Source organism: Parus major, chromosome 6 (genome assembly GCF_001522545.3).
Source record: "Parus major isolate Abel chromosome 6, Parus_major1.1, whole genome shotgun sequence".
NCBI lineage: Eukaryota > Metazoa > Chordata > Aves > Passeriformes > Paridae > Parus > Parus major.
In genome coordinates, this window is record NC_031775.1 from 13,945,682 (window position 1) to 13,971,957 (window position 26,276).

A 26,276-nucleotide genomic window follows, 5' to 3' on the forward strand; every position below is an offset into this window, starting at 1 on the left:
GCAATCTTTTTCCTATTTAATTACTTCAGGAAACCATGTGGTTTGCTAATGTGAGCAGAATTCCCCAGTATTCTCAGGGCAAGCATATATGTCTCTAACCACGTAATGGCAGTCACTCCAGTTCAGAGTTCTGTGGTTGGCATATCCCTGCAGAGACAGACATTCCTGTGGGAGAGGTAATGGAAAAATGCTACCTTCCTCTTAGAAATCATTTAGAGGGGAAAGAGATTGAAGAGATTTTCATGAAAAATTACCCACAGAAATCTCCCAGGACTTTTTTTTTTTTCCTCCCTTAAACCCAGAATGAAGAAAGCAGCCTTCTGTGCCCAGTAAGGGATTTCAAAATGCAGCACCCTATTTGTTGGTAAAATAATTGCTTTTCAGTAAAGTATTTAAGTGTGGAAGCAAGATTTTATTTAATTTACTTATGAATTTAATATTTGTGTTATCTTAACATCAAAGAGTAAAAGCTTGTGAAGCAGTGCAGGTCTGTTTCAGCTGATGTTAGTTAGACCATGTGTTGTTTGGGGTGGCAAGGAAGGCTGCAGATTTGACTCCAGAAATAGTGAGGTGAGGAACAAAGGCAAAGAGCAAAGGAGAACCATACTTACTCTCCATATAATCATATAGCCTTTAAATGATCTAGTAAAACCAATGCCATTTCTGGGTCAATTTTGCATGCCCCATAAAATAATACAATCTTACAAAATTTGGTAGAGATAAGTTCAGTGATCTTATCTCTTAAGAGAAAAACAGATTTTGTGATACTTCTCATACTTGACAGTCTGTTCTCTTAAGAACAATTGCATTACCTTTCTGAACCAGGAAAGTTCTCTGTTATGTAAATGAGGTATTTACATACTTTGTATGTAGCCCTCTGATCCTTGCAGCTTCTGATGGACTAAGCTTGCAAAATCTTGCACTCATTTCTGGATTCTGTGAATCCAGAATTGTGCTAATTCACAGAGGAGCTCAGCAGTGAGTAGTTTCCTTAGCGTGTAAGGTATTATTAGTGTTTTAAGATTTTTGGGAGCAATATTTTTGAGGCTGGGCTAATAGATGATTAGCTACTGCCCCCTTCCTGGGAACAGAGAGGGTGCTGATTGAAAGTTCTGGTTGAAAATGGGCACAACACTGAGTTGACCTTGGTCCTCCCAGTTGACTGTACTAACCAGTGGACTTAGATTTTTGGAGCTGAGTAAATATAGAATATTTTATGAGCAGACAAAAATAAGTAATTCCATGCTTCTAAATGTAAGGGAAGTTCTTTGCAATGAACCACTGCTTGATTTAAAATCAGAACTTTAAAGTTTTCTGCAGGCCACACCATTTTCCAGTCTCTAAATTATATTTTTTTTTACTTTCTGCACCATCTCTCAGCCATAGAAAATGTTCCAGAAAAGAAGACTTTCTTTCATTTGTCAAAAGTGGTCAATTCCCAAGAACACTTTCTATGTGCAGACATATATGATAAACAAAATACTTTGTTGAAAAATTCCCCATGTTCCTAAATTGTGTTTTAGAAATTTCTCTATTTTAAGGGCCAAGTTAGTTTATTTCAAAGTGAAAACAAGAAATTGAGTCTTAGGATGTCAAGGGAAAATTTTAAAAATATTCTAGAATGTTTATCTAAATCTTTAAGACAGTTAGATTGATAGATTCATATATTCTGACTGGACTTCTGTCAGCTGTATGGTGATTTTGTGACTTCATCCCTGTGAACCTGCCAATCAATATGGCAGGTTTTTTGGTACAAACATCTGTTCTGCATCACTGACTCTGGCTCCCTGCTGCCTCTGTCCTCCTGTGTTACCAGCTCGTGGCCTTACTAGGCTTGCTTCTATTCTAGGTGACATTCAAGTGCTCCGTGGCAATTGTGCAGGGCCATACAGCACTGGAAGGGGTGCTGCTCTTTGGCAAAGAGCACTTTTATATCTGTGAGTGCTTTGTGTTATCCCCTCTAGAGGAAGTCTACTGTACTCGTCACTGCTTGTCCAGGTGAGTCTTTCTATTTCCCTTTTGTGGTAGTTTGGCAAAAAAATCCAAAACACCACACCTTTCCCTTTCCCTCCCCTCAGTTTTGGCACATGGATATCTTAAATTTGCACAGATTTTGTGGGGATTTCAAGCAGAATAGCTCAGCAAGAAGTTTGTCATCCTTTCTATTTGTTAAAAATACTATTTAACATAACTAACATAGGTGCTTGTTCACAGGCTTTGGGGGTACCATGAGAGCAGCCATCTTCAACAGATGGAGGTGGTGGACAGTCTCATACATATATTGCTGGTTTTCAGTTATGTTATAGTGTTGTTAAAGTTTCTTTCTGAATAACTCACATCTTTTATTCATATGGAACAGTTAGTACAAGAGCCTTTAGCTTTTTTGTCTCAAAAGTTTTTTGTTTGTTTCTCCAAGACAGAATCGTAATTAATATTTGGCACACTGCTGTCATCTCTTGACTCATTATTTATTGAAAGTGATCAATATTGAAAATGAGTCTGTTAGACCAAGCTCTTTGTGCATATTTTGTGCTCATGTGCAAAGCCCAGTGGGACAGTGAGTAGCTCGGCATTTTTATTCCCTGTCTGCTCTGCGTCTGAATCTTACTAAGTCTAGTATCAGTCAATCTGATCAGGTGACTTAAGGATCTATTGGACTGGATCTGATAAAAGCTTAGGTTGCTTTTCTAAGGGATTTTCTGTGGGCTAGGCTGTTGACTACAATTCTAGTACATATACACAACTAAAATAATAATCAATTAATTACTTAATTATTAATTGCAAGTAATTGCTGTTTACAGTAGCTGTGTGTCCATATGATGCTTACCCTTGACTTGGTCTTTCAGGTTCTCTCAACAAGTTTCTTCCCTTGCTGATTCTCAGACTTCAGTGTGTGCAAAATATTGCTGTCTGCCTATTTGCATGTACTAAAATAACTCCAAACCTACCCTACCTAGCCTCCACATGCTCTTTATTTGGGTAACTAGTATAAAATCTGCCTTTTATATTTAGCTTTATTTATTTAGCTTTGTTTTCAGTTTATGTATGCCCCAGTTGATCTTAATACCTCTTGGTATTGTTATTTTTCTTTAGTGCAGGACTTCGATATTCAAGAGGGCTCTCCAGGTCTTCTTTGTTTCAAATTAATTTATTTTGTTTATATTTCTCCTCCAGAATCAGTGATCCATTTATTTTCAACTTATGTCATAAAGATCATGCTGTGGGAGACCAGATGTGTTCCCGTTATTTGTATCACGATATCAAAGAGATTCATCTGATGCGCTTTCTCCTGCAGGTAGGAATTAACATGCTCAGTCATTTGAGGGAAAACAGCAGTAATGACATGTGACTGAAAACCACTTGCTCAGTTTTCACTAAGACTGCTGATATTTTTTTGCTTGAGTATCAGGATGCTTTTGGTCCCATCACTGTTTCATTAGCCTATGCTAATACAAACTCGTTTCTATACTCACCACAATATTTTAACACCCTGAGTGGAGTGATTGATTTATTAATTGTTGGGCTAACATTGCTCACACAATGTTTTTGAAAATTAGACTTGAAATTAATGTTCTTTATTTTTATGGATGATACCACTAAGCGGCTGACTTCCCTTAGCATTCAGGTCCCAAAAGACTTCAGTGGTCATGGCATCAGTGTACTATGGGTTACTAACACACTTACCCTGGGCCTCTTGGAATAACTTTCAAATTGTGCATGTGGTTCAATAAAAGAGCCATAAGCCAAAGAAGAGGATTCTGTGCCTGTAGCTGTAATACCCAGGAACTACTCATCACCAGGGGCCTTGGTACCATTTCAATTTTGTCTCATTTGGGTGAACCTGTGAGGAGAATCACAGAAGAGTTGTAAATAGAGCTTCTTGCAACACCAGAGCCTGTACTTGATTTAGAGGGTTTTGGTACAATATAAGGAGTAATTCACATATTTGACCAAAATATGAAGTTTTGAAGCAGCTGTAACTAGTTACTTGTTGTATGGAATCCATTTTTGGAAGGTTGAGATTAAGCAGGGAATTACAAAATCATCCAGGAGTCAGCCCTCTTTTATTTCATATTTAATTATGTATGCAAACTAGGCAATTTTGGTAGGTGATACTTCAGTATACAGTATATTGCAATGGTTAGGTCACTCACCAAGCAGGTGCAGGAATGTTAGTCATGTTCTGAGTAACTGTATGAAGCTTACTAAGAGTGATCAGCCTGAGCAGAACTGGTACCTCTTCTGTTTGGGGGATAGCAATAAAGTTGCCAGCAGAAGACTTCCAACTACTCATATATTCACATTTGTGTAAGCATGGATTTTTTTTAAACATGCAAAATAGAATTTTTTAGTGTGATCCAAAGTGAAAAATGGAGATGAGTAGAAACAGTCTTCAAGTGGGCCTGGGGTAAAGGCTGAGCTTGTTGGTTTGAGGGGTTTTGTGGTTTGGTGGTTTTTATTGTTGTTCCATGGTCTTTTTGTTGTTGTTCCAGGGTTGTTTTGTTCAGTTAATGAACTGAAAACTCAGGTATCTGTATCAGGCTTGTGCTGGGACTCTATGCCGCAAACTTCTTTGAAAAAATATTTGAAAGAGAGGAAAGCTGATTCCTTGTGCTTTTGCTGCAGGACAAGTAGATCAGCTATTTGGGCAGTGACTGTGCCTCAGCTGTACTCTTGTCCATGCACAGGGCAAAGCACTGGCCCAATTCTGTAATGGCAACACTTGAGCAGACCTTGTTTGGAAAGCTGAGCTTCAGAGCAAATGCTGCAAGCTGTTTATTGTCATAGCTGCTCTCATATTACCTTTCTGCTTTATATTTTTTCTGTGAATCATGGATGGGCCACCTGCCATCAGAGTGTTTCTCTAGGTTTGTATTGCACCTGCCACATTTGACTGAAACTCATGTCTGGGTTCCCAGACACTACATGTTATTTATAGTTTTACTTGAATGACTTGGGGGGAAAAGGGCCTCTCACTAAGTAAATAATAGGATTGTATTCAAATGCCCAGCAAAACAATGTATGGAGACATTCTGGAGAGAGGGAAAAGGGAGTGTTTCAATTAAAGTTTCTTTCAACTTTAATTCCTCAAAATTTTGGTTTTAAATGTCAGAAACTCCCCTTCCTCCTTCGGTGCTTCTAGTCAGGAGAAATTATGTGGCAGTTCTGTTGAGCTCTGTCTTAATTTAGAAAGCAGTATGGTTGCTTTCTAAAAGAAACTCTTATTTATAATCCCCTCTTTGTGTTGTCTTTATTACCTAGTTGGAACTTAATACTACTACTTTCTTCTTTATCACACTGAGATTTCACAATGAAATTGTTATCTGAAGTTCGGTTTTGCTTCAAAGAAGTGTTTGACCTCATAGTCACTGAGTAGAACCACCCCTATGCTTGAAGAAATTTAGAATATTAAACATATTTTGCTTCAGTTCTGCACATTAGTCAAAAAAGTCAAGGTTTGTTTTTTTTAAAGCCTGAAGACAGGCCATGATGGACACTTTGCAGCACTAGGCTTTGCTCTGCAGATCCTCACCCTGTAAATTATTTACCTTTCCAGGAGATCGCCTTGGAAATATTCTTCAAAAATGGTTACTCCAGATTTCTTGTCTTCCATGACAGTGACCGAAATAAGATATTTAAAAGGTAATGACTAGCACACAATAACATGGGAATGCTTCTGGTGATACTCCTGGTATACCACCCTTATTTATCCTGGTGCCAGCTTTCTGTGGTGGGCTGCAGGAGCTTTATTTTACATTTTTTCCTTAAGCTTTAATGGGTTACAGTTTAGCTGTGAAGTTTTCCTTGTGCTGACCTGTGAACTCTTTGGAGCATTATACAGCCACTGACGTATCAAGGAATCTAATGTGTAGGACTTTTCTAGCACCCAGTGGTGTGTTGTGTCCCTGCACCCCAAGAAATTTTGACTGTATCTGTTTTCCTTCCTCCCACTGAGATGAGGGCCACGTCCACCTCTCCTCACAGTACTGGGTGAAAGAAGGCTTCTTCCTGCTTTCTTCCAGCCCTCATAGTATCACTAGATTCTTTATGAGTAATGTATTTTTGTTTCTCTGACTTTGTAGAGTTAACTTTAAAAAGGGCATTTAAAAAAAAAATACTCTCCTTATGTGCTCGTCTTGTTTAATGGAACTTGAATGTAAGACTATGAAGTGATTCCTTTGCATTTAGTTTTCTTGCATGTTTTTGTGTACTGCAGTTCTAGCCATTATATCAGGATTGCATTCACTGGCTTTTACACAGGAAAATCCACTTCAGTACTACTGCTGCCTGTACTAAATTCTGCAGCCCAAACTGAACATTGGTATTGTTAATTTCTAAACAATCATAGCAATTCCTTCTGCTCCTGAAATCTCTGAAAAATCCCTATTGTAGTATTGTATTAAAAAGTGCAGATTTATCTGTTCTTCCTTTCCAAACAGGCTGCATAATGTGGCTACTTATCACCAGGATCTGCCACAGAGTCAGCCCTTGTCTTTGCTGTCTTAGAGTTCTGATAAGTATCTCTTGGGGAATCTTTCAGAGGCAGTTAAGACAAGGTTGATCCTCAGCTGAAGATTGGCCAAAACTATATATTTCAAGGGTATAGTTTATCTGGTATCATAAACTCACAGCAAATGTAAATATGAATGGCTGAGACAAGGTTTGGTGCTCTTGCCATTCTTGCTAAATGAATGTCTCAGTGGGTTCTTATTCTCATGAGTTTTATAGCACCTTAAACCAAAAAGTCCATAACCCTGTATGTAAATTCAAAGTCCTGTTGAGGAAAGAAACTGCATTTATCCAGCCCATAGCAACTCCTTAATGTTAGGTGTGTGCTTTTGCCTGTTTTCTTCCAGCTTTGTCCTAGGTTAGAGTCTCAGGGCAGCACTGTGGCTTCCTGAAGTAAAGTTGGGAGAACATAGCAATTACATAGATACATAATGTGTCCTAATAACCATTTGCATAACTGTGCATCACTATAATGTGACCTTTCATATCTCCTATAGATTTTGCTCTTTCCAGCCTGCTTTGAAGTCGAAGGGGATAACAGAAGAATCCCTAAATATAAGGTAAAACATAGGAAACATTGCATAACTGTAATATGTGCAATTATATGAATAAGTAGCACCTTAAAAAAAGCCTATAGAAACATACCTATTTGTATCCCTTCTTCTAAAGATTCAAAGGTGTTGCCAGAACTTCAAAGAGCATTCTAGCATACTTCCTGACATTATGAAGATGAGTGTCAAAAAGCTGACTGTGCATGGATGGTTAATAATTTTTACCTCCTTAATATCACTTTATTGGTAATCTCTACACAGATGGTTACTGTGGGAAGAGACAGTGAGGACAGAGCTAATCCATAATGCTTTTGCATAATGACCGTTTCATTGCATGTTTAGGATAGACAGTGATGTACACATGGATGTTTTAGTATGTTGTATTACCTGCACAATGGAGATTCTAACTTGTCCCTGAGATTTACCATTGCATGAAAAACATTTTCTCCCACTGGAAGGCACTTGAGAGAATGTTTCATGCATGCTATGAGTTACTGTGACTTTTCTCCATTTGGATATCTGGGGAACACAGCCCTAAGTGCCTAATTGAAGTCCTCTGAAATGATTACTGAGACTGGAATTCTGTTGAGACCTGAAGTGCACTTTGCCCCTGAGTTGTTGTAGCCTGTGTGAGCTATACCCATTTTAATTTTCAGTCTACCTGTTGCAGATCATTACCTATCTAGTAAGTGAGCATTTTCACCCCTGAGCTCCAGTCATCAACTGGCTAAAAGCATCAGTGCAGTATAGAACCAGCTCCTGCTAGAGCCTAACCTATGCCAGAAGGTGATGGCTGGCTGTGGAGTGTGGTATCTGTTCTGTGTAAACAGTAACTCACTTTAGGATTTCCTTTCCCCTGCTTGCTGGGAGCTTGAGGTGTGAATGTCTTGAGAGAAGATGCATTAGAGTATCAAGAAACTTGGGCATTAACTGGGCTGGTGGTTATTGGAAGAAACATTTGACTCATGGTTAATCCCAGAATTTGAGACAGGCTGCATGCTTAGGTCTAAAGCAGCTTGTCCTGAATCCCAGTAAGGCTCTGCCTTCAGCTTTTCTCCACTGGCTGAGAGAAGCCCCTATGCAACACAACTTACTCACTCTGAGAAGATGAAGGGCCTTTGGCATAGTTTTGACTGGACCGTGTTAGAACATGAATTGAAATAAAATAAATGTAACATTATTATAATCACTGCCTAGGTACTGAAGCCAGAAAAGTTGTGTTAAAGTGGGAAGTTAGAGAAAATTCCTCAGTATCTGTGCTTCCCTTTACCAGTTAGAACTAAGGGACTGAGGACTTGAGTTTACTTTTCCCTTGTTTGATTTGTGGAACTGTTTCAGAGTTAGAAAATTTCAAAAGCAGCACTGGGGGCTCCTTCCCCATCTAGGGGAACAATGGCCAACTTCCACAGCTTTCCAGCTTTCCCTGCCACACCTGAGACAAGGAGGCAGGCCAGACTAAATTCTTTGCCCAGATACACTATTGATAATTGCACAGTTATGGAAAATTGTACATGGAAAGAAGAAATTACTGGTTTGATGCATCATATGACATTGAGGCAATAGAATTTATGGGAAATTCCTTATCAGTTTTTGCACCTAGTCCATAGGAAATACACCAGAGTTCTGACTCCCAGGCTCTAATGTAGTCATTTAAAAAATAAAGTCCTCCTGGGACTTTATTCTTCAGTCAAATATACTTAAATGTTTGCTGTCACCATAGGTTATTATGGTCACTTCCAGCCCTTCCCATGTCGTGCTTGAGTGCTTTTATAATCTGCTCATTGCTTGTACCTGTATATTGCTGTTTGCAGGATGTCAGCACTCTTTGCCCTAAGGATGTGGTTTCAGCGAGAGAATGTTTGTGCTCAGGTGCACATGTGCATATGTACATGTCAACAGAAAGCTAAAAGTGCTGTGGGGATACCAGACCTGACTTCATCAACTCAGAATCTGACTCTTGGATCATGGAAGACAGTGACTTTTCTTCTCTTAATCACTTTAGTCACTGCTTAAGTGATAAGCCTGGGACCCTTAAAAATAAATATTTTTCTTATCCTGTTGTGCTCAACACATATGACCCCAGGACCAGATTGTTTGATTGTTTTTATTGGCAAAATAAAACAGGGGAGGGAACAATGAGGTTATTCAAAAAGAAAAGGCTTCAATAAGCAAAACAGCAAAGGTGGAAACCACACACAGTAAATAAACCTCGAAGACCCGGAAACAGGGCACATGTAATAGGGAATATATATTGGTGAGTAGGGGTCCAATCATAAAAGAGAACTGGAAACATAACCATATATGTGAAACATAGCTAACCAGCCATTAACAAGAACTTGAAACATTACCTTATATGAAATAACTCTTACTAACATAAGAACTCCCATGGTGCAACAGCACTTCTGCTCGCCCTAACAGGTTTTTCTGACAGCCTGAAGTCTATGGTTCCCTCAGATCAGTTGACTCCCTACCTCTTCTCCATCTTCCTTGGAGAGAGACTCAGAGGCTGACAAAACACTATGGGTATGGACAGTTGTGCTGATTGCGTTGCGCATCCTGGAGATTGCTGCACCTAGGTATAGCACTCAAAATCCCAAAGAACCTGCAGAATCTGGCCCCTTGATGGCAACCAGGATCACTGGTTGTCTATCTCTAAGCATTGTGTTTCTACTGCTTAGTTACTCCTGAGCATAACACTTGTGTTTGCTGAACTGGAACAGGCTCAGTTCCTACACTGACAGTGCCTATTTGAGACTCTGAGATCTTGGTGGCAGCCACCAGTCGCAAAATGTTCCCAGGTCTTTGCCTTTTCCTCCAAATGCTATTTACTAAGACTAGTTCAACTGTGTCTTACCCTATGAAAATGAGCAGAAATAATATTTGGAGCTTAGTGGTGGGAATGGATTTACTAGAAAAATCTGTTTTTTAAAAGATCCCTTCACTGGACACTGCACACACAAAAGACCCCAAAAAGCCCAGACATGAAGAACATGTTGTAGGGACAGGTCCAGATGTAAATAGCCTTTTCCAAATATACATCTGGTTTAGTTGTTCTGGTTTTCATTTTAGAGACCACAGAGATCTGCTTCTAAATGCTTCTAAAATGAAGCTGATCTTTAAAGAAGTAGAACTGCAGGAAAACGGATGAGGAGGGAGGTCAGCTTTTTATTAGCTTGGGCTGGACTTCATGGAACATGGTCTGCAGAGTTCCCTGGTATATTTCCAGGATTGTCGTTGTCATCATCTTCTTTTATTCTCCATTCTTCTTGGTTATCTCTTGCAGTGGAATTTGGTGTACTGAGTGAAGGGAAACTTGGCTTATCCGAGGGGCCGGGTGCCATGTCCTCTAACTTGTGCAGCTCATCCCTCTCGCCCTGACACGTCTCTAGGCAGGAACCACAAAGGTCTTTCTTTTCAATTAAGTAAAGCGATTCTATGCGTTTAACGGTGTCAATTGGCTTTTCTTCCTCCGCAAATTCTGGTAAAGGGTTTCTTTTTACATTCAGTCTCTCAAGCTTGGGGAGCTTTTTCACACTCTTTGGGATGATGGTCAAGGAGTTGTCAAAGAGACCTAGCTCAATAAGTTCCCTCAGGGACCCAAGAGTGGTGGGAATAGTCTCAAGGCAGTTCAAGCCAAGGTTGAGAGTACGCAGGTTCCTGAGAAGGGTCAACTCTTGTGGTAGACCTTTTGTGGTCAACTTGTTGTTGCATAAATTCAGGAAAGTAAGGTTCTGAAGTGTGCCTATTGCTGCGGGCAGCTCATCAATCTGATTACTGTGCAGGTCCAGCCACATCAGATTCTGGAACTTCTCAATGGTGTTTGGAATCTTTCTTAACAAGTTTCTGCTCAAATCAAGTTCTTCCACGTCAGCCAGCTCCAGAATGCACTTGGGGAAGGTGGCAATGCCCATTTTGCCTAACTCAAGACGGCGCCTTCCATTAAAAAGTACCCGGACTGCATTTTTGGCCACTTTCAAGGTGATCCTTTTCCCTTGTGGACCTTTTCCCTTGGGCATCTCTCTGCTGACAGACAGGCACACCAGACTCTGTGGATAAAATGTGACAACTCTAATAAAGCCTTTGAAAGCCATGGCTGTTAATCACAAGTTATACATGTTAATAGTACTGCTAGACTTTTCAGAAGATTATTGGGTTTTTTTAGGTCAAAACTTTTCATCTGCAGATCTGAAAATTCGTCCTGCAAGTATTTTCAGCAGGTGAAATTCTAATAATTTAAAATATTATTTTGTTGCAATGTAACATCTATATTTCATAACAGGGTGAAATTACAAGTGGAAGACATTTGCTATCTTTCATTCCTAAACAGTCATTTGAACTTAGGATATAATGAGACCAGATGAAATATGTTATTACCCATCAGCCAGGTGAGAACTGGAGAAAAATATATTGTGGGTCTCAACCCATTCATTAGAGTCTGCATTAAAAGAAGCTATCCAAAATTGTCCCATTCTACCAGATCAACAGTATCTTTACAGGCCTGGCATTTGCAACAGGTTGGTTAAATGTCCTGTGTAATGGATTTGAGATTTGAGCTCTGGGTGTTATTGAAAGATTAAATGTTTAAAGGAAACTATTAAGAATTTTGTTTTGACCAGGACTCAGGAACATGGTGGGCTCCCAGACTTGCCAGAACTATTGGCAATTCATACATCATGTACAAGGCAAACTGCAACTGGAATTGGTGTCAGTGCTGCTTAATGCCATGTTAAATCAGGCCTTGCTAAGTGTCTCCTCCTCTGGATACCTTAACCTTGTTGTTTTTTTCATGCTGTGGGATAGAGGGTCTCTCTCTGCAAAGGTGCCCTGCCATCAGAAAAATCCACATAGGTGTAGTAGTCAGACTTTGGTTTCATACTGATGTTCAGCATGTGTTACATACTTCCTGCAAGCAAGGCCTGTAAGAGTACAGTCCACTCACTCTCAGGTTTGACAAACTTTCTAATCAAAGGTCATCAAATACACCTACTAATTATGGTTAGAGGCAGAGGAAATAGGCTGATTCCCCAGAAATGGATGACAATATCCTTCCCCGTGAGAATTTAGAGAGGAGCACAGGTTACAGCTGAGTAATCTCAGGTCTGGGTGCTCTGGCATTTAATTTTGAAGAGTCAAATTGCAGCTTTGATGAATGATTGTTCAGGACAAAATATGGATTTGTCGACAATACATGTCCCTATTAGAAAGACTTCACTATAAACCCTTCGGGCTTTTTGGCTACTCATTAATCATGTGTGAATACATGAAGGGGAAGCTCAAGCTACAACTAAGGCATTTCAGCTTCTTTTCAATTACATGCCATAGCCCAAAATAATGCAAAAGCATTAACCCAGCTACCACCCACTCTCCCAAGAGCTCTATAATGAGGCAGATGCTTCAGAAAATACTGGAAGCAGTGCAGTGGATTCAGTCTTGCCCTGGGGGTGTGTTCCAAAATAGGGTTTTTGTTGTTTTATATGAAAATATTTAAACACAGTTAAATGTTTGTGTGTCACTCCCATGTTTCTGTCTCTCATGAGTACTTACAGAACCATACTACCAAGGGGCAATGTTAATGCTATTGTAACTATAGACTTGGTAACTATATGTTGACTAGTAACTGAAGCAAAGTACTCTACAGTGTAAATAAGTACTTTTTCCACCTTTGTTGATGTTAGTGTAAATAATTTCCCTAGGAGTGTGTAGAAAGTCCTGGAGATCAAAACAGCAGGGTTTTCTAATCACAACTCACTCATTTTAACGATTTTATGAATATTCTTGTTGGCAATTTTGTGAAGATAAAGTTGAGCAGTGTTTGGAATGCCAGAGCCCTACTGCTAGGAAAGTAGGATACACTCAGTCTATCCTAATGGTGCAGGATACACTGAGTCCTTTCTGGTGCACAGAGGTAGGGTGACTACCATGCTTCAGAAAAAGATCTATAGGGGAGTTTTCTTATGTGTTGGAAGATTGGAAAGAGAATTTCTGCTTCCTGTAATTGACATGAACCAGGTGACCTTTAGGTAGAACTTTTTCTTTGTTTGAATTTTGTGTTGGATGAGTTGACCAAGACGTTCACTGCTTTTTGATAAGTGAAGCTTCTCAAACAAGTGTGCCTTAAAAAATTAATGGTAGACTCAAGGAAAAATATGTATTTTTTTCCTAATTTCAAAATCATAATTTCTTTTAAAATGCTTTCTTGAAACAGGTTTAAAACTCAGAAAACACTGTATACAGTTCCTATAATTTTGTCTATTACTTTTCATTTAAAGAGGGAAACATTAAGTCAGAATAGTTTCCTTCCCTATTGAAAAAACCCCAAAACCATCGAGGCAAAGAGTCATTCAGTTGTGCCATTGTCCCGGTAACTGGTTCCCGGTGCCGGGGTCTCTCTGCGCTGTGCGTGCCTGGCAGCACTAGAGGGAGCCTGGCGTACAAGGTTGAGTGCTGGAGTCTTGGCAGGACAAATGCTGCAGTTCAGCCTGAGAGGTTTGACTATTTCTCAATTTTCCTTTTTAAGCTGTTCGAACCTGGACCTTTCAGCTTCTTTCAAACAAACAGATCAGTGTGATTTTTCTCAAGACAATTTTTCTTTGTATGATACACCACATAATGTCCAGACTCCAAAGAGTTTCTTCACATGGCCTTCTTTAGTCAATTTTTTTTAAATCCAACTGTGAAACTCTCAGATACACTGATCAAGTTCCTAGGGAGTGCTCACTCTAAGTGCTATTTAGTTCAGTTAAAAGTAGGAGCTACATTTCAAACTTAGAAAAATATTATTTGCAATTCCAAAAATAGCAATTAGTACTGTAAGACTGCAGAAACATTTTAGTGTGCTTGACAACTTGGAGGGGATGAATAGCTTTCCTGCCTCTGCATGCTTATAAACTAATTATCAGTGTTTTAGAGGGCTGTAGCTGGGGATAATAGAACTTACTTAGCCATGTCTTTGGCTCTGTGTAAGAGGTCCCCAGTTCTGTAGCCACTGATATTAAAAATTCAGGAATCACAGAAGTCCTCCTTGCTTAAATGCTAATTATACCTGTTCAATCTCACACTCACAGTGCATCTCCTTGAATGGCAGAGGGAGAGGTATATGTGCTGCCATACCACCTAAGAAAGTATGATGAGACTTTCCACCTTTTTTCTCTAAACTTGCACCCCACTGCCAGGTTCACTCACTGAGTTGTTGGCAAGCCTTTTCCTGGGGTGGAGGTTGCTGTGTTTCTGTGATGTGGGCTCACTAAAATGGATCTTGACTAGAAAACCCTTTCCTTTTCTACCCATACTTGTTAGAGTCTTTTGCTTTAGATGGGTTTCTGAAAGCCCATAGCCTTAGGAGTGTTTAAGAGGCCCAGAGTTTAGATGTTGATCTGATACAGAAATTAATAGAAAATGTGTGTCAAGGATATCATGCTGTCTGTGGTGCTGAATGTTGCTGGGAGCTGCAGGGATGGAACAGACCTGAGCATCATTACTAAACCTGTCAGTGTCTCTCTGAGTCAAGGAAGGATTGGAGATTATTCCTTATCTGCACTTAAGCAGTTGCACAGGGGTCATTTGTGACCCACTGTATCTTAAACCTGCCCTAAAAAGATGATCTGATCCTAAAAGACTGCATATTTGGACCCTGAACATTTCCTTTTCCTTTCCCGACCCAGGTGGGAGCAGGACTGGCCTTCTGCCTGTAGCACTGCTTGGTGCCTCAGGATCTCCTTTTCCATCTTTTTCCTATTATTTTCTTCTAGGGTTGGTGCTTCCTAGTTCACTGCACCCAAAGCTGCACAGAACCATCCTGGGCCCATCTCTGAACTACTCTGTGAGAAATTTCCTCTGTCTTTCCTCCTGGAATTCTACATTCTGTAGAGCAGGCCTGGCAAGCCCAGAAGAGTTCCACATTCCCTGCACCTCTCTGGTGGCAGGAAGGCTGTGACGTGTGCTAATTCACCCATGGAATTTTTTAATATGTGATACTTTCATCTATAGTGAAATACTTGCATGCAGAACTTAAAATCAGCATTTGTACAGCAAATGATTTTGCATGGAGCCAAGCAGTTCTACTTCCTTGCTTACAAGCCTGTTATCATTTCTTCTTGTTGGATATGATCTGTTGCAGGAGAGATTAATTCATTGACTGTCTTAAATGCAGTCTCTTGCTGACAGGCAGGTTTAGACTAAATTCCACCATGAGTAAAAAGTTTGAGAAAAGCTTCCTGTCTTAATATTCTTGCTTTTCTAGATGACTTCAGGGCTGCTGTACTATCACACAGTGCAAAATCACTTGCAAAGCCAAGGCCCACCAAGAATAAGCAAAAACATTCTTTCATCTTAACAGTTCTGCCAGGCTGCCCCCCTGCATATGATCTTACCGGCTAAAGTAGCTCAGAAGGTTCAGAGGGTGAGGTGCAGATGTCACAGGCTGCTTGGTTTTTCTCAGTAGCGTGGGCTGAGCATTCACATTCTGTTACTGTGCTGTTCTCCTCTGTCTGCTCTTCTTTGAATAATGAATTAGTCTTTCAGTCTGTAAATGAACCCATGAGCATGAAACACAGGACTGTTTCCTTTCCACAGCCCTGTGAATTCTGAATTGTACTTCCTTGATGGAAAATGGCAGCTCTTCGAGAGGCTGGTGTGAGCATGCCAGTGAGGAGTGGCAAAAGGGTTTCCCCAACTCCAGGGTCCTGCGTTTCAGTGCTCCTTCTGCAGCTTATGAAATTTACCAAGTTACTGTTACTAAGCAACAGGAGTGCTACACCCTTGGAGACCATTGACATAATGGTTGGTTCCAGAATGCAAGATTGAACTGGAAGAACTGAATGGCATGCAGTGCTTTCAAATGTTATATTTCAAATTATGCCAAAAGAAAAAGCACCTGGAGCTCATTAGATGCTGTTAGTCAGATTCTAACATTGCCTTAACTGTCCATTTTAGTCATCATTCATTTTACTTGGCTGTAGCAGAGTGAGAGATGCTTGTCTGTGTGTGTTAAAACTCACAATGTCTGTGATACCATCCTTAGCACATGGCAAATGGGATAGATGTGGACACAGGAGGGAAGGCCCATTCAGTGGAGCAGCAGAGGGGATATGAGCTGCAATTTATCTGTCTGTGCATATGTATCTATCTGTCACATCTACCTGCAATACCTATCTATCAGTGACCTTTCAAAAGTGCACTTGGTATAATGATTTCCCTCTGGAGCATGTGAATGTATTGAAATTTGTCTCTATGACTGAGGTTATCAAGCTCAAGCTTTTAGTAACTGATCACAGTTTTTTCAAAATATCAGAAGGAAATCCAGCGATGGAAGAGAAGAAGCTGAGTGGTTTGTTTAGGTATTATTCACAGGAGATGCAACATTGAGGCCTCTCTTGCTGATAATAGGTCCAGGGTATTATTGGCATAAAGAAGCTGCTCATGTTAATGTTCTTGTCTGATTCCAGGGTTGGAGATTGCACCCTGCTCACCTAAACAAATTTACTGGATTTATTTGATGTGTTTCTTCACAACCTGAAGTATGCAGCTTCTCCACAGTGGAGATGTTATCCTTTGTTTTAAGCACTGTGAATGCACTTGGTGCAAGCAGTGTTCCATAAATGAGGGAAGTTCCTTTCTCCCCACCTAGTGAATTCAAGACACCCTGCCTCAAGGAGCCCTACTTCAATATGGCTTTTGTTTTTTATTTTGAATTACATCTCGGTTCTTTAGCACAGATTAAGCATAATCAGAAGGTAGACTGGTACAGCCCAACAAGGAAGATGCTGTACATTTATAATCAAGTAATCTAACCTAAAACTTTTCTGAGTTTGAGAGAGACTTGATTGTTTCACAAGAGAAAGCTAGTATTTTTTTTGAAGTCTTCTTTCTTCTGTTAATAGTGTGACTTGGACCTAAGTCGTGGCTTACCAAAAAGGACATTTTCCTTACAATATCTTTGGTAATTGCAAAGATTCTTAGAGAAAAGTTGGTTGAGGAGAGCTTTGGCACAGTTTTTTAGACTGCAGTCTGGAGGAAAGAAGAAAAAAAAAGGAAAATTAAAGCAGTTTTGTGAAATTTAAGAATCTATTAGAAGTTTATTGAAATTCTAGTATTAATTTTAGTAGGGCAAAATCTTATCCTTTGAGATTATCTCATCTGCAATGAATCTCCAGATGGGTTGAGGTCCACCTGTCTCTAGCAAATGGCACATTGGCTATCATAAGGGTGAGATCATAGTCTGATGCTAATGGAAGAGGGATTAATAAATCACTTACGTATAAAGTAGCCAAAGGTGAATCATCATTCGTACACATCATGTTTACATTCTGCCATGGCTGGTGCCTGACAAATACCTTATAAATTAAGATATAGATAGATCTATAGGTACTTCTCTTGGGTTCATATCATTTCACTCCCTCTGAAACTTTAGTTACTTATATTTATAAAGCACTTCAGTATCTTTTACAAACCAGCCTTTGATTATTTATTTATTTTTAAACTCAATGCAGTTGGATAGCTTACCTTCATCTACACTGAGCTTTTGCTGTGCTGTCTAGGGAGGTGTTGGCTGGGAAAATGCTAATTGATTATCAAGGAGAAGGTAGAAATAGGCTTGAGCTGCCTGTAATGCAATTCTTGTTTTGAGACCCTGAGTCAACAGTGGAGAATGGAGAATTTCATATCTCTGGGGAGTAAGAGGGTACATCCTCTAAGACTCAGGATGACTTTTGCAGGGGAGAGACTGCATTTTTAGCCTTGTTTATTTTCATGACATGGTGAGCTTGCCACCTTTTTGAGTTATGTAGTGGCTCCCAAAGTCAGCAGAGAGGATAATTTTGACCCTTGTATGGTCTTATTAGCTGTTTAGGGCTTGTGACAAGCAGGGCAAGTGTTTCACTAGGGGGTCACAAGGTGACCCGTAAGTCAACATATGTATATTTGCATAACATCCACACAAGACTGGCCCAGTTTAGTCCTGTGTGAAGCATTTTATAATGCTCTCCCCTGCTTTCTAACTCAGCCAGAAATCCAAAATAAACCTAGATAGTTTTAGTGAGCAAGTATGTCCCTATGGAAAGGGAAGAACCTAACTTGATCGCTTTGTAACAAACAGCCTAATCCAACCACACTTCAAATAATGCCAGGAATCCTGATCCTGTTACACGCCTTTAAGATACCCTCTCTGAGTTCCAAATGTGTCTTGGAGGCCTTACAAAGGCCACTGGGGCAAAGCTCTGTGGAAAGTACATACAGTGTGAGAAGACTTAATTTTAAAGAGTAAGTGTTCATGCTACCTCTTTTGCACTTTGGAGTTCCCACATTCATGAATCATACATTGCTCAAACTAGGGGTGCAACAAAACTAGTTAAGAGAATTTCTTCTGATTTACACTGTGTAAATGGTATAATCTATTCTTTTTTTGGACAAAGAGTGAAGATCATATTTTTCTGTACTGGACATGAACTCTACATCTTTGTGTGTAGTTTTCCAGAAACACAGCCTGTCATTATTAGGTTTCATATGCTTAGCAGGAGAAATAAGTAAAGCTTAGGAGTTGTAGACCACATGCTAGAATTCATCCTGGCTTTCATGTTTATGGAAATCCTTCTCTCAGGCACACACTTTTCTCTCAGGAGAGTCCTAAGCAAGGAATAAAATAATGTGTAAACCATAGGGTTTTTTCTTTATGTACACTATTAACTGGTCCAGGATTGAACAGGCACTAAAACAATTATTCATAAGCGTGAGAGGTGGTTGACAAGAATTCACTACTGCAAATTCAATAAAATTGTTATGATCATAGACCATTCTGGTGTTTTATTTAGATCTTTGAAGCTACTTTAAACCTTGCTTTGGGATTTCTAGTGTGATCCATTACAGGGCACAGGAGTGAAAAACAGTAGCTAGTTATTCCTGCAGTAGTTTTATAATCTGTGCTGAACTGATTTCTTTATACTTCATGAAGTGAAATGTCCTGACTTTGAGCTATTACCTTAGGATTTGTTATACTCTTAAAAGAAAGAGCTGCTCTTAGCACCAGTATTGTATCATGTCTGTAAGCCTGTTTACTCTGGTAGGTGAAAAGTTTCTTCAATCTGTGTTTGGTTGGGATAAAGTAAATTTTCCTCTTTGTAGAAGAAAATTGCGTTTGGATTTGTGCTGGAAGCAGTGTTGATAATTCAGGGATGATTTAGTTATTGTTGAGCAGTGCTTACACAGAGTCAAGGCTTTATCTATCCCTCAAACTGTCCCACCAGGACCATGAGGAGGCTTGGGGTGCATAAAAAGTTGGGAGGGAACACAGCCAGGACAGCTGATCCCCAATGGCCAAATGCATGCTCCACAGCAAACTGTACCATACTCAGCATATAAACCTGTGGGAATAAGAGGCAGGGACATTCTGAGTGATGATGTTTGTTTTCATAAGTCATGGTTACATGTGATGGAGCCATGGAGATGGCTCAATACTGGCCTGCCAACGGGAAGTAGCACGTGAATTCTTGTTTTGTTTTGCTTGTGTGCACATCCTATGCTTTATCTGTTAAACTATCTTAACCCACAGGTTTTCTCACTTTTCCTCCTGCAATTCTTTCATCTCTATGAAGGGAGTGTGCATAAGTGACTGTGTTGGGTTCATTTACCAGCAGCGGCTAAACCATGATAATCCAGTTGTCACTTGTCTCAGTTTGGTCTCTAGATATTGACAAGAGCAAGTCCATGGTCTTCAAATACTTCAAATTCTGGTTCTGTGCAGTTGAAATGCAATTTTCCTTTCCTCAGAACCTTTGATTCTTTCTTATTTTCAAGTGAATTCCCCTGTTTTTAGTTGATCTGGGGTTTTTGTTTAAAGTTTTAATAACAAATTGCATTTTGAGAACAAAAAAAGTGGAAAAAACATATTTATTACTTTAAAAAATATTAAAATGACAATGTGCTTTTTAAGAGCTATGTTAGTTTCAAAGTGCTTTTTGCAACAGTCTTTGAAATGGAGACTGAGACTACTGTTTGTAAGCCAACATTTTCTGAATGCTTCAGAAAAGCATGAGCTTTTGAGAATAATGCCTCAGAATTGAAGCAGACAGGCTTAATGGTACCTGTCATTAGCAGTTGGTAGCTGTACAATGGCATGAGACTGGGAGTACAGACTGAGCAGTGTGGCTTAATTCAGAACAGCACTAACCTAAGCAATGATACTCTGACTTTGGAATTATTTGGTCAATGATGAAATTTCAGCCTTCTAGTGTTTGTGTTCTCTCATTTCTGTGCAATGAGAGCAGGGGGCACAAGGGAGCACAGATATTAATGTTTTGACTTTCTCTTATTGTTCTGAAGTAGGCTATTTCAATCAAATGTTTGTTCCATACAGGAAGCACTCAGGTGGGGAAAAGACAATGCTCCAGAAGTGGCAGGTAAGCTAAATCTTGGCTAAACATGACTAAGCAAAGAATTTCACCACACGTATATGTCTGCACACAGGTACATGTGTGTGTACATATGTACCTCAAGGCCTAAGCTCTTCTCTCACTGCTTGGAGGTGAGGCTGTTGGCAAGAGGAGCACAGCATTTACATCTGGTTATTGCAGAGATTTTGCTCCTCCTGCTGTAAAATATGTGGTGCTACTGTCTGGCACATTAAGTGTGATTTTTTGCGCATTTTTAAATTAAGACAAGGAGAGACACCTAGTTGAATACCTGTTCACAGATGATCAATACATCTAAATCAATGTACAGATGTGGAGACATGTTTACTTTTCTATAACTGTGATCTTGGTGACTCAAGACAAATGAAGAAATCCATACCTTCTTGCTTGTATTTAGCACTTTGTGCAGCCTTTTCTGTATAGGCAATTGTCCAGGGTTTTCCAATATCCAGACTGCATGCATTCGGTTCTCTTTTAAATCAAGAAAAAATGCTCTGTTATGCAAATACAGCACAAAAGCACTGTGTAATTATGGACAAATGCAAGTGGCCTGTCTGACAAAGAGATGGAATGAAGGCAGGTTCTGCTGAGTGGATTGTTGTATAAGAGGTATTGTGTTGATTTGAATGGCAAAGGATGGTTGATTTCACTATTTAGGTAATTCTCGTCCTGGTGGAGCTGGGAACCACCAACTTGTGAGGGTGGTTTTGCATGTCTTTTAGGGGCAGAGTCTGGAGATTTTAATGCTTGTTTCCTTTCCCTGCAGAAGAGGGAGATCAGCAACTTTGATTACCTCATGTACCTGAACACGCTGGCTGGCCGCAGCTACAATGATTACATGCAGTATCCTGTGTTTCCATGGGTACTTGCTGACTACCACTCTGAGGTCAGTGCTGGCTGCAGAATTCCCTGCTTTCTGTGGTAGCAACTGCACAAAAGACTAGTGAATTATGCCATTGAAGCAGAAGGGTCTAGACCAAGGGTTGAAAATTTGAAGTAGTTAGTTTGAACTGTACTAGTTCCATATTGATTAGCTTTATCTTCTAGCACACTGAGGATCATGTTTTGTGGATGAACATCTGTTTAATACAGACCTAGTTAAGGACATGCTGCATCAGCTCAGTAGATAGGTATGGACAGATTTCTGTGAACACATAGGGGTCCTGTGTGAAGTTCCAGGGGAGGGTAAACATGTGATCTTCTTGTATGAGTGAAACTTCCAACACAGCCTTCCCACCTCCCCCTGTCACTGTGATAGTTATGATATCTAAGATCTTAAAATCTCCATCTTTGCTGGGTTTCTTTTTAGACTCTAAACCTCACTAATCCTCATACATTTCGGGACCTGTCAAAGCCCATGGGAGCACAGACTGTGGAGAGGAAACAAAAGTTCATCCAGCGCTTCAATGAAGTGGAAAAAAGTGAGGGTGAGTGTTTAAGTAGGCTAATAGACAACAGAGGCTTGAGTCTGCTTAGATCACCCAAAAACTTTCCAGAGCTGTGGCTAAGGGAAGCTCCATGCCATGAGAGCCTCTCTCACTGCTGTATACGAACTGACTGATAATTCAAAGAGAAATGTCTCCTGCAGGTACTGCCTTATGTGCCTCGTACTGCTACATTCTGTTTTCTTCCCTTGGACAGGAAAAAAAAAGCTACATCAATGTTCCCTGTAAAAGACTGTGGTGTTAGCAAAGCTGCACACATTGGTCTTATTTGTTAGCTAAGCTACATGTAGAAAACTGCTGCACGCAGGTTAACTAGCTGCTACCTTAAGAAAAGGAAACAGAATTTTGAGGCTGTTGACCTCTGGAGATCAAGACCTTAAAGGCCTTATTCTTCAGAAAATTAGATGTGGAAGGGAAAAAATGAACATAGTTCAGTAATAACTGTGCACATTCAATACAAGGTGTGCTGCAGCTCACAGGTCTTTGAACAAATCTGCTTCAAATACCTCTTGCCTATTTACTTGTTTTGTGGTAACTGGATGCCATGGGCTTGAAATTGTGGTATTTTGTACTGGAATCTGATTTGTGTGCAATTTCCAGGAGACCTGTCAGCCCAGTGCCATTACTGTACTCACTACTCATCAGCAATTATAGTGGCATCTTACCTGGTCCGAATGGAGCCATTTACCCAGACCTTCTGTTCTCTGCAGGTAAGGGGGCAAGACAACGTCCCTCCTACATCTTGTTATGAACCATGTGGTGCTTTCCTGTGGCTGTGTAATGAAGGGGGATTAGTTCTTCTGACATTTGATGTACTCTATATGTGGCCTTGGAGCCTGCGTGGGGCAACATTTATGCCATGAACATTGAATATAGTGAAAACGTCTTAAGGGAACCATGGCTGATTCCAGGGAGAAGGATTATTTGGTTTTGTGAGAGCTGAGTCATGTAAACAAATAGATAATATTTTATTATCTGTCTGGCCATAAGCTTCTGACTTTGGGGCAGATGAGACTTGGTATGATATTCTATAAGATGGCAGGTCTTCTAAGCCCAAGTACAGTCATGTGGCTACTGGCAAGTACTTGGAGTTTGCTGTGGTGGCATAAAGAGCATTCCTGCACCAGGTGAGGACATATAGGTTCTGGTAGATGTGAAATGATAGGGATCATGGGATTAGTTTCCTGAAGAAGTGGGATGAGATTACATCCAGTGCTCCAGAAGGAATGTTTTGTATAGTCTTGTTCTGAACTTGTTACTGTTTATATAGTGCCAAGCTGGCTCTCACCACGGAATTGAAGTTAAGGAAATGGAACATTGTGTGTACCTTTCCCATCTGCCCAGCATAAAAGGGTACCAAATTTCCTAATTGCCCCTTTCAGCAGGCAGTTGGGAATGCTCAAGCAAATACACTTGGGCTGTAGCAGAGAGTTGTTACACTCTTTTCTGCAATGTGTTGTGTTATAGCAGGGTCTACCAGAAGGACAGATCCTCCAAGATGTATTTTTTAAGGAGTATCTTGCTGAAATCTACCTATTCTTGTGGAGAAATACAGGAAGATAGCTTGGCCAGAATATTTCACACTTGGAGACTGTGTTTTATGCATAGTGAGGGATGGCCATGTCTCCTGCAGCTTTCTGAGTGCTTTGCTGTTGTGATTTGGGTTTTTTCAGTGAAGTAATACAAATAAAGTGCTGTGTTAATTAAGTAATAAGCCCTGTGATATTGGCTGTTACCAGCAGTAGTTGATGGGTTAGTGAACCACCTGAGGCAATGGTTGCCATCGCACTCTGTGAGCCATATGTTAGCTGCAGTCATGAATGACTGTGGAGCAGTTATTTCTTGTAAACAACAAAGGCCGCTGGATCTCCCTGGCACACTTTTCATGCATAATGAGTTTGCAGTCTGAGTGAATGCTTTGTGGCTGTGTTTGTGTGAGTTGCAGGTAACCAGCAGTTTTGTGAGGATAGTTATCTTCAAAGGCTACTGATATCTGAAACACGCAAGAATTTTTCTGGGTTAGGGTTACTGGATCCACTAAAAGAAACTGTTAAACTCCTTCTGTTCTTATTCTTTTGCTTTTATGATGGTGCATGTTCAGCTGAGCCCATCATTGTCATTTCCCCCAGGTGACTGGTCCTGTGGTAGCTAAGGAATTGCTAACTGTGAAATGCTGTTAAGAAAACAGCAGATCTGAGAACTCTATAATCAAGTCAATGTCAGGCTGCAAAAAAAGAATTCCCATACTTAAGCTCTTTGAAGGGTGCTGCTGCCTTTGGGAGCTGTGAAAGCTTCTCAGCATCTTAAAAAGTGAAAAAGCTACATTTATATCTCCAGGTGGACAGTCTGAATACATGACAAGGACATGCAACAACTTGGATGCACTCTCTGTAAAAAATTGATGTTGGTATACATCCTGTCTCTCAAGTCAAACAGTCAATTTGCACCTGATCACAGAAGGAAGCAGTGGGGGAGCATTGCCTTCAGTAATGGGACTGTACAGGAGAAACCTTATTTCACTTTTTTTCAAGCATATTGAAATCTGATTCTGGTAAAAGTTTGTATGTGCTGTGCATATTGTACCAGAATGGAGGAAAAATTAGCTTATCAAACACATATTTGTTGCTACCTTCCACTTTATCTTGGTCAAGTACCTCCTGGGATTCTTTTCAAGAATTGGTCTTAGCACCACAAAAGAGCAGTAAAAGTTTCCATGTTTAGTGTCTTTTTTTTTTTTAACTCAGCTTCTTTATTACCTTTTATTCTTATACCACTCTTGCATTTAAGCTATCAGATTGACTGTTCCTGACATCTCCCTCTCAAAAGTACTTATAGAGAGCAGGGTCTTTACTCTTCGTGGTGTTACTGACTCTAAACAGTCATTTAAGCACTACAAGCAGGTAACAATTTCTCAGCATCTCATGTAGTATGTCTACTTCACAAGCAACTCTTAGAAACACTGAGGTCTCTGGGTCTAGAGCACCACCAAGGTGACTTAGTGTTACAAATTTGTGAAGTTCTGACTTCTCTCTAGAGATCATTTTGCCTACTTGCTTTATATTTACCCTGCTGGACTGTAGTTTTAAAAAGCATATTTTTCCAATATTTTTGCTTGCAGTAAGGCCTCTACTGAAAGGAAGGAAAACAGAGACCTACTGTATCTAGCTGTAGAAAAGTCGTAAGAGTTCATTGTCTTGCAATCTAAAAGCATAAAGCAATTCTTGATTCTCTTTTTCCCTTTCAGTGCAGTTTTTGCATTCATAGAGAGAGAAAACTCATTAATTCTGATATAAATATATGCAAATAAATTTATTAATATAGGAAATGGGAAAATCAGTTATTGCTTCCTTTATAAATAATACAGGCTTAAGTTTTAAAGATATTACTTTTCCCTAAAATGAATTAGACAGCCAGGGAAAAAATCACATTTTTTCGTGGTGGTAATATCTTTAACCAGATTTGTCGCGCTAACAGCATTTCCTATGTATATATTATTTTTATTTAATACAGGTAATCTTTTTATTACAAATCATATTGTTTCTCAGGAGATTACCACCAGCTCTCATAAAAGCTGCAAAAAAAGATGAAAAAGCATCAATCACCACCAGACACAGCACACTGTGTGCAGATTAAATATACAAAGCCCTTTAATATGCTTCAATGAGATACTTGTTAGCTGTTGATTTATTTATAGTCCTCCTTCTACTCTGTTTTAATTTCAATTTGAATTTGACTCCAAGGGTCCCTGCCTAATAATGATCAAGAGCAAGATGACCTTGTGCATCAGATTAACTCCAGATAGGCTTGCTCATGTGATTAGCCACTTTTTCACTCTGTCCCTTGAATGGGTATGGGAAGGCTTCACAATTGCCACTGGTATAAGGAAGAAGGACAAGGAGCTAAAGCAGAACTATGCTGTCATTTAGAGATGAGGTTGGACCAGAAGCTTGACCAGAATTCCCCTTAAGGGAAAGAGGGGTGGGATCTTTCCATCCGGAATATGTGTTTAATTTTGGTGTGAGTCTATCTCAAAAGACAAGCAAGGAATGGCGCTTCAGCACTTGGGGTTTATTGACTACTGTCTTCTGATAACTTATTCATGAAGGAATTTTCTCCCTAAAAAAAGATATGGCAAAAATTACTTCTTGACTTGCAGTTGCCAGACTGAGCAAAGCAGATCTAAAGGAGTTGCAAGCTAAGTGTGCAAGTACTCAGGGGGAACCAAAAGTGGTTCTTACCTTTAGAAACCCATGTGGGAACTACTGCTGAGGTTCATCTGATCCATGGGAGTGGGATCCCATCCTCAAATCATGAGTGCTTAAATGTTGTTTACCTGTATAATAGATTGCAAGTCAAAACTGCAGCTGATG

The 26,276-nt window shown here is 39.9% G+C and overlaps 2 protein-coding genes across 3 annotated transcripts in view; one reads left to right on the plus strand and one right to left on the minus strand.

Annotated features, from left to right (window-relative positions):
* The window catches only part of WDFY4 (WDFY family member 4), a 129,951-nt gene that overhangs the window by 82,032 nt on the left and 21,643 nt on the right, over nt 1-26,276 (plus strand). The window contains exons 47-54 of the mRNA XM_015633651.2: nt 1,850-1,998; nt 3,175-3,295; nt 5,558-5,643; nt 7,008-7,070; nt 20,407-20,449; nt 21,228-21,347; nt 21,771-21,888; nt 22,507-22,616. Coding sequence (XP_015489137.1) covers nt 1,850-1,998; nt 3,175-3,295; nt 5,558-5,643; nt 7,008-7,070; nt 20,407-20,449; nt 21,228-21,347; nt 21,771-21,888; nt 22,507-22,616 — 810 coding nt within the window. The remainder of the gene's footprint in view (nt 1-1,849; nt 1,999-3,174; nt 3,296-5,557; nt 5,644-7,007; nt 7,071-20,406; nt 20,450-21,227; nt 21,348-21,770; nt 21,889-22,506; nt 22,617-26,276) is intronic.
* Nucleotides 10,209-18,514, minus strand: LRRC18 (leucine rich repeat containing 18). 2 transcript variants are annotated; one of them, XM_015633653.2, is made up of 2 exons: nt 15,431-18,514; nt 10,209-11,107 (listed from the first exon to the last, which is right to left on the minus strand). In XM_015633653.2, exon 2 carries the CDS (start codon nt 11,075-11,077, stop codon nt 10,247-10,249), a length of 831 nt encoding a protein of 276 aa, XP_015489139.1. In that variant the 5' UTR covers nt 11,078-11,107; nt 15,431-18,514; the 3' UTR covers nt 10,209-10,246. The 2 variants fall into 2 exon arrangements, with proteins under 2 accessions (XP_015489139.1, XP_033371448.1); XM_033515557.1 differs by lacking the exon at nt 15,431-18,514 and having other exon boundaries at nt 10,209-11,501.

Coding starts and splice junctions, on each gene's coding strand:
- LRRC18 (XM_033515557.1), bottom strand. CDS start 11,152: ATGGCTTTCAAAGGCTTTATTAGAGTTGTCACATTTTATCCACAGAGT.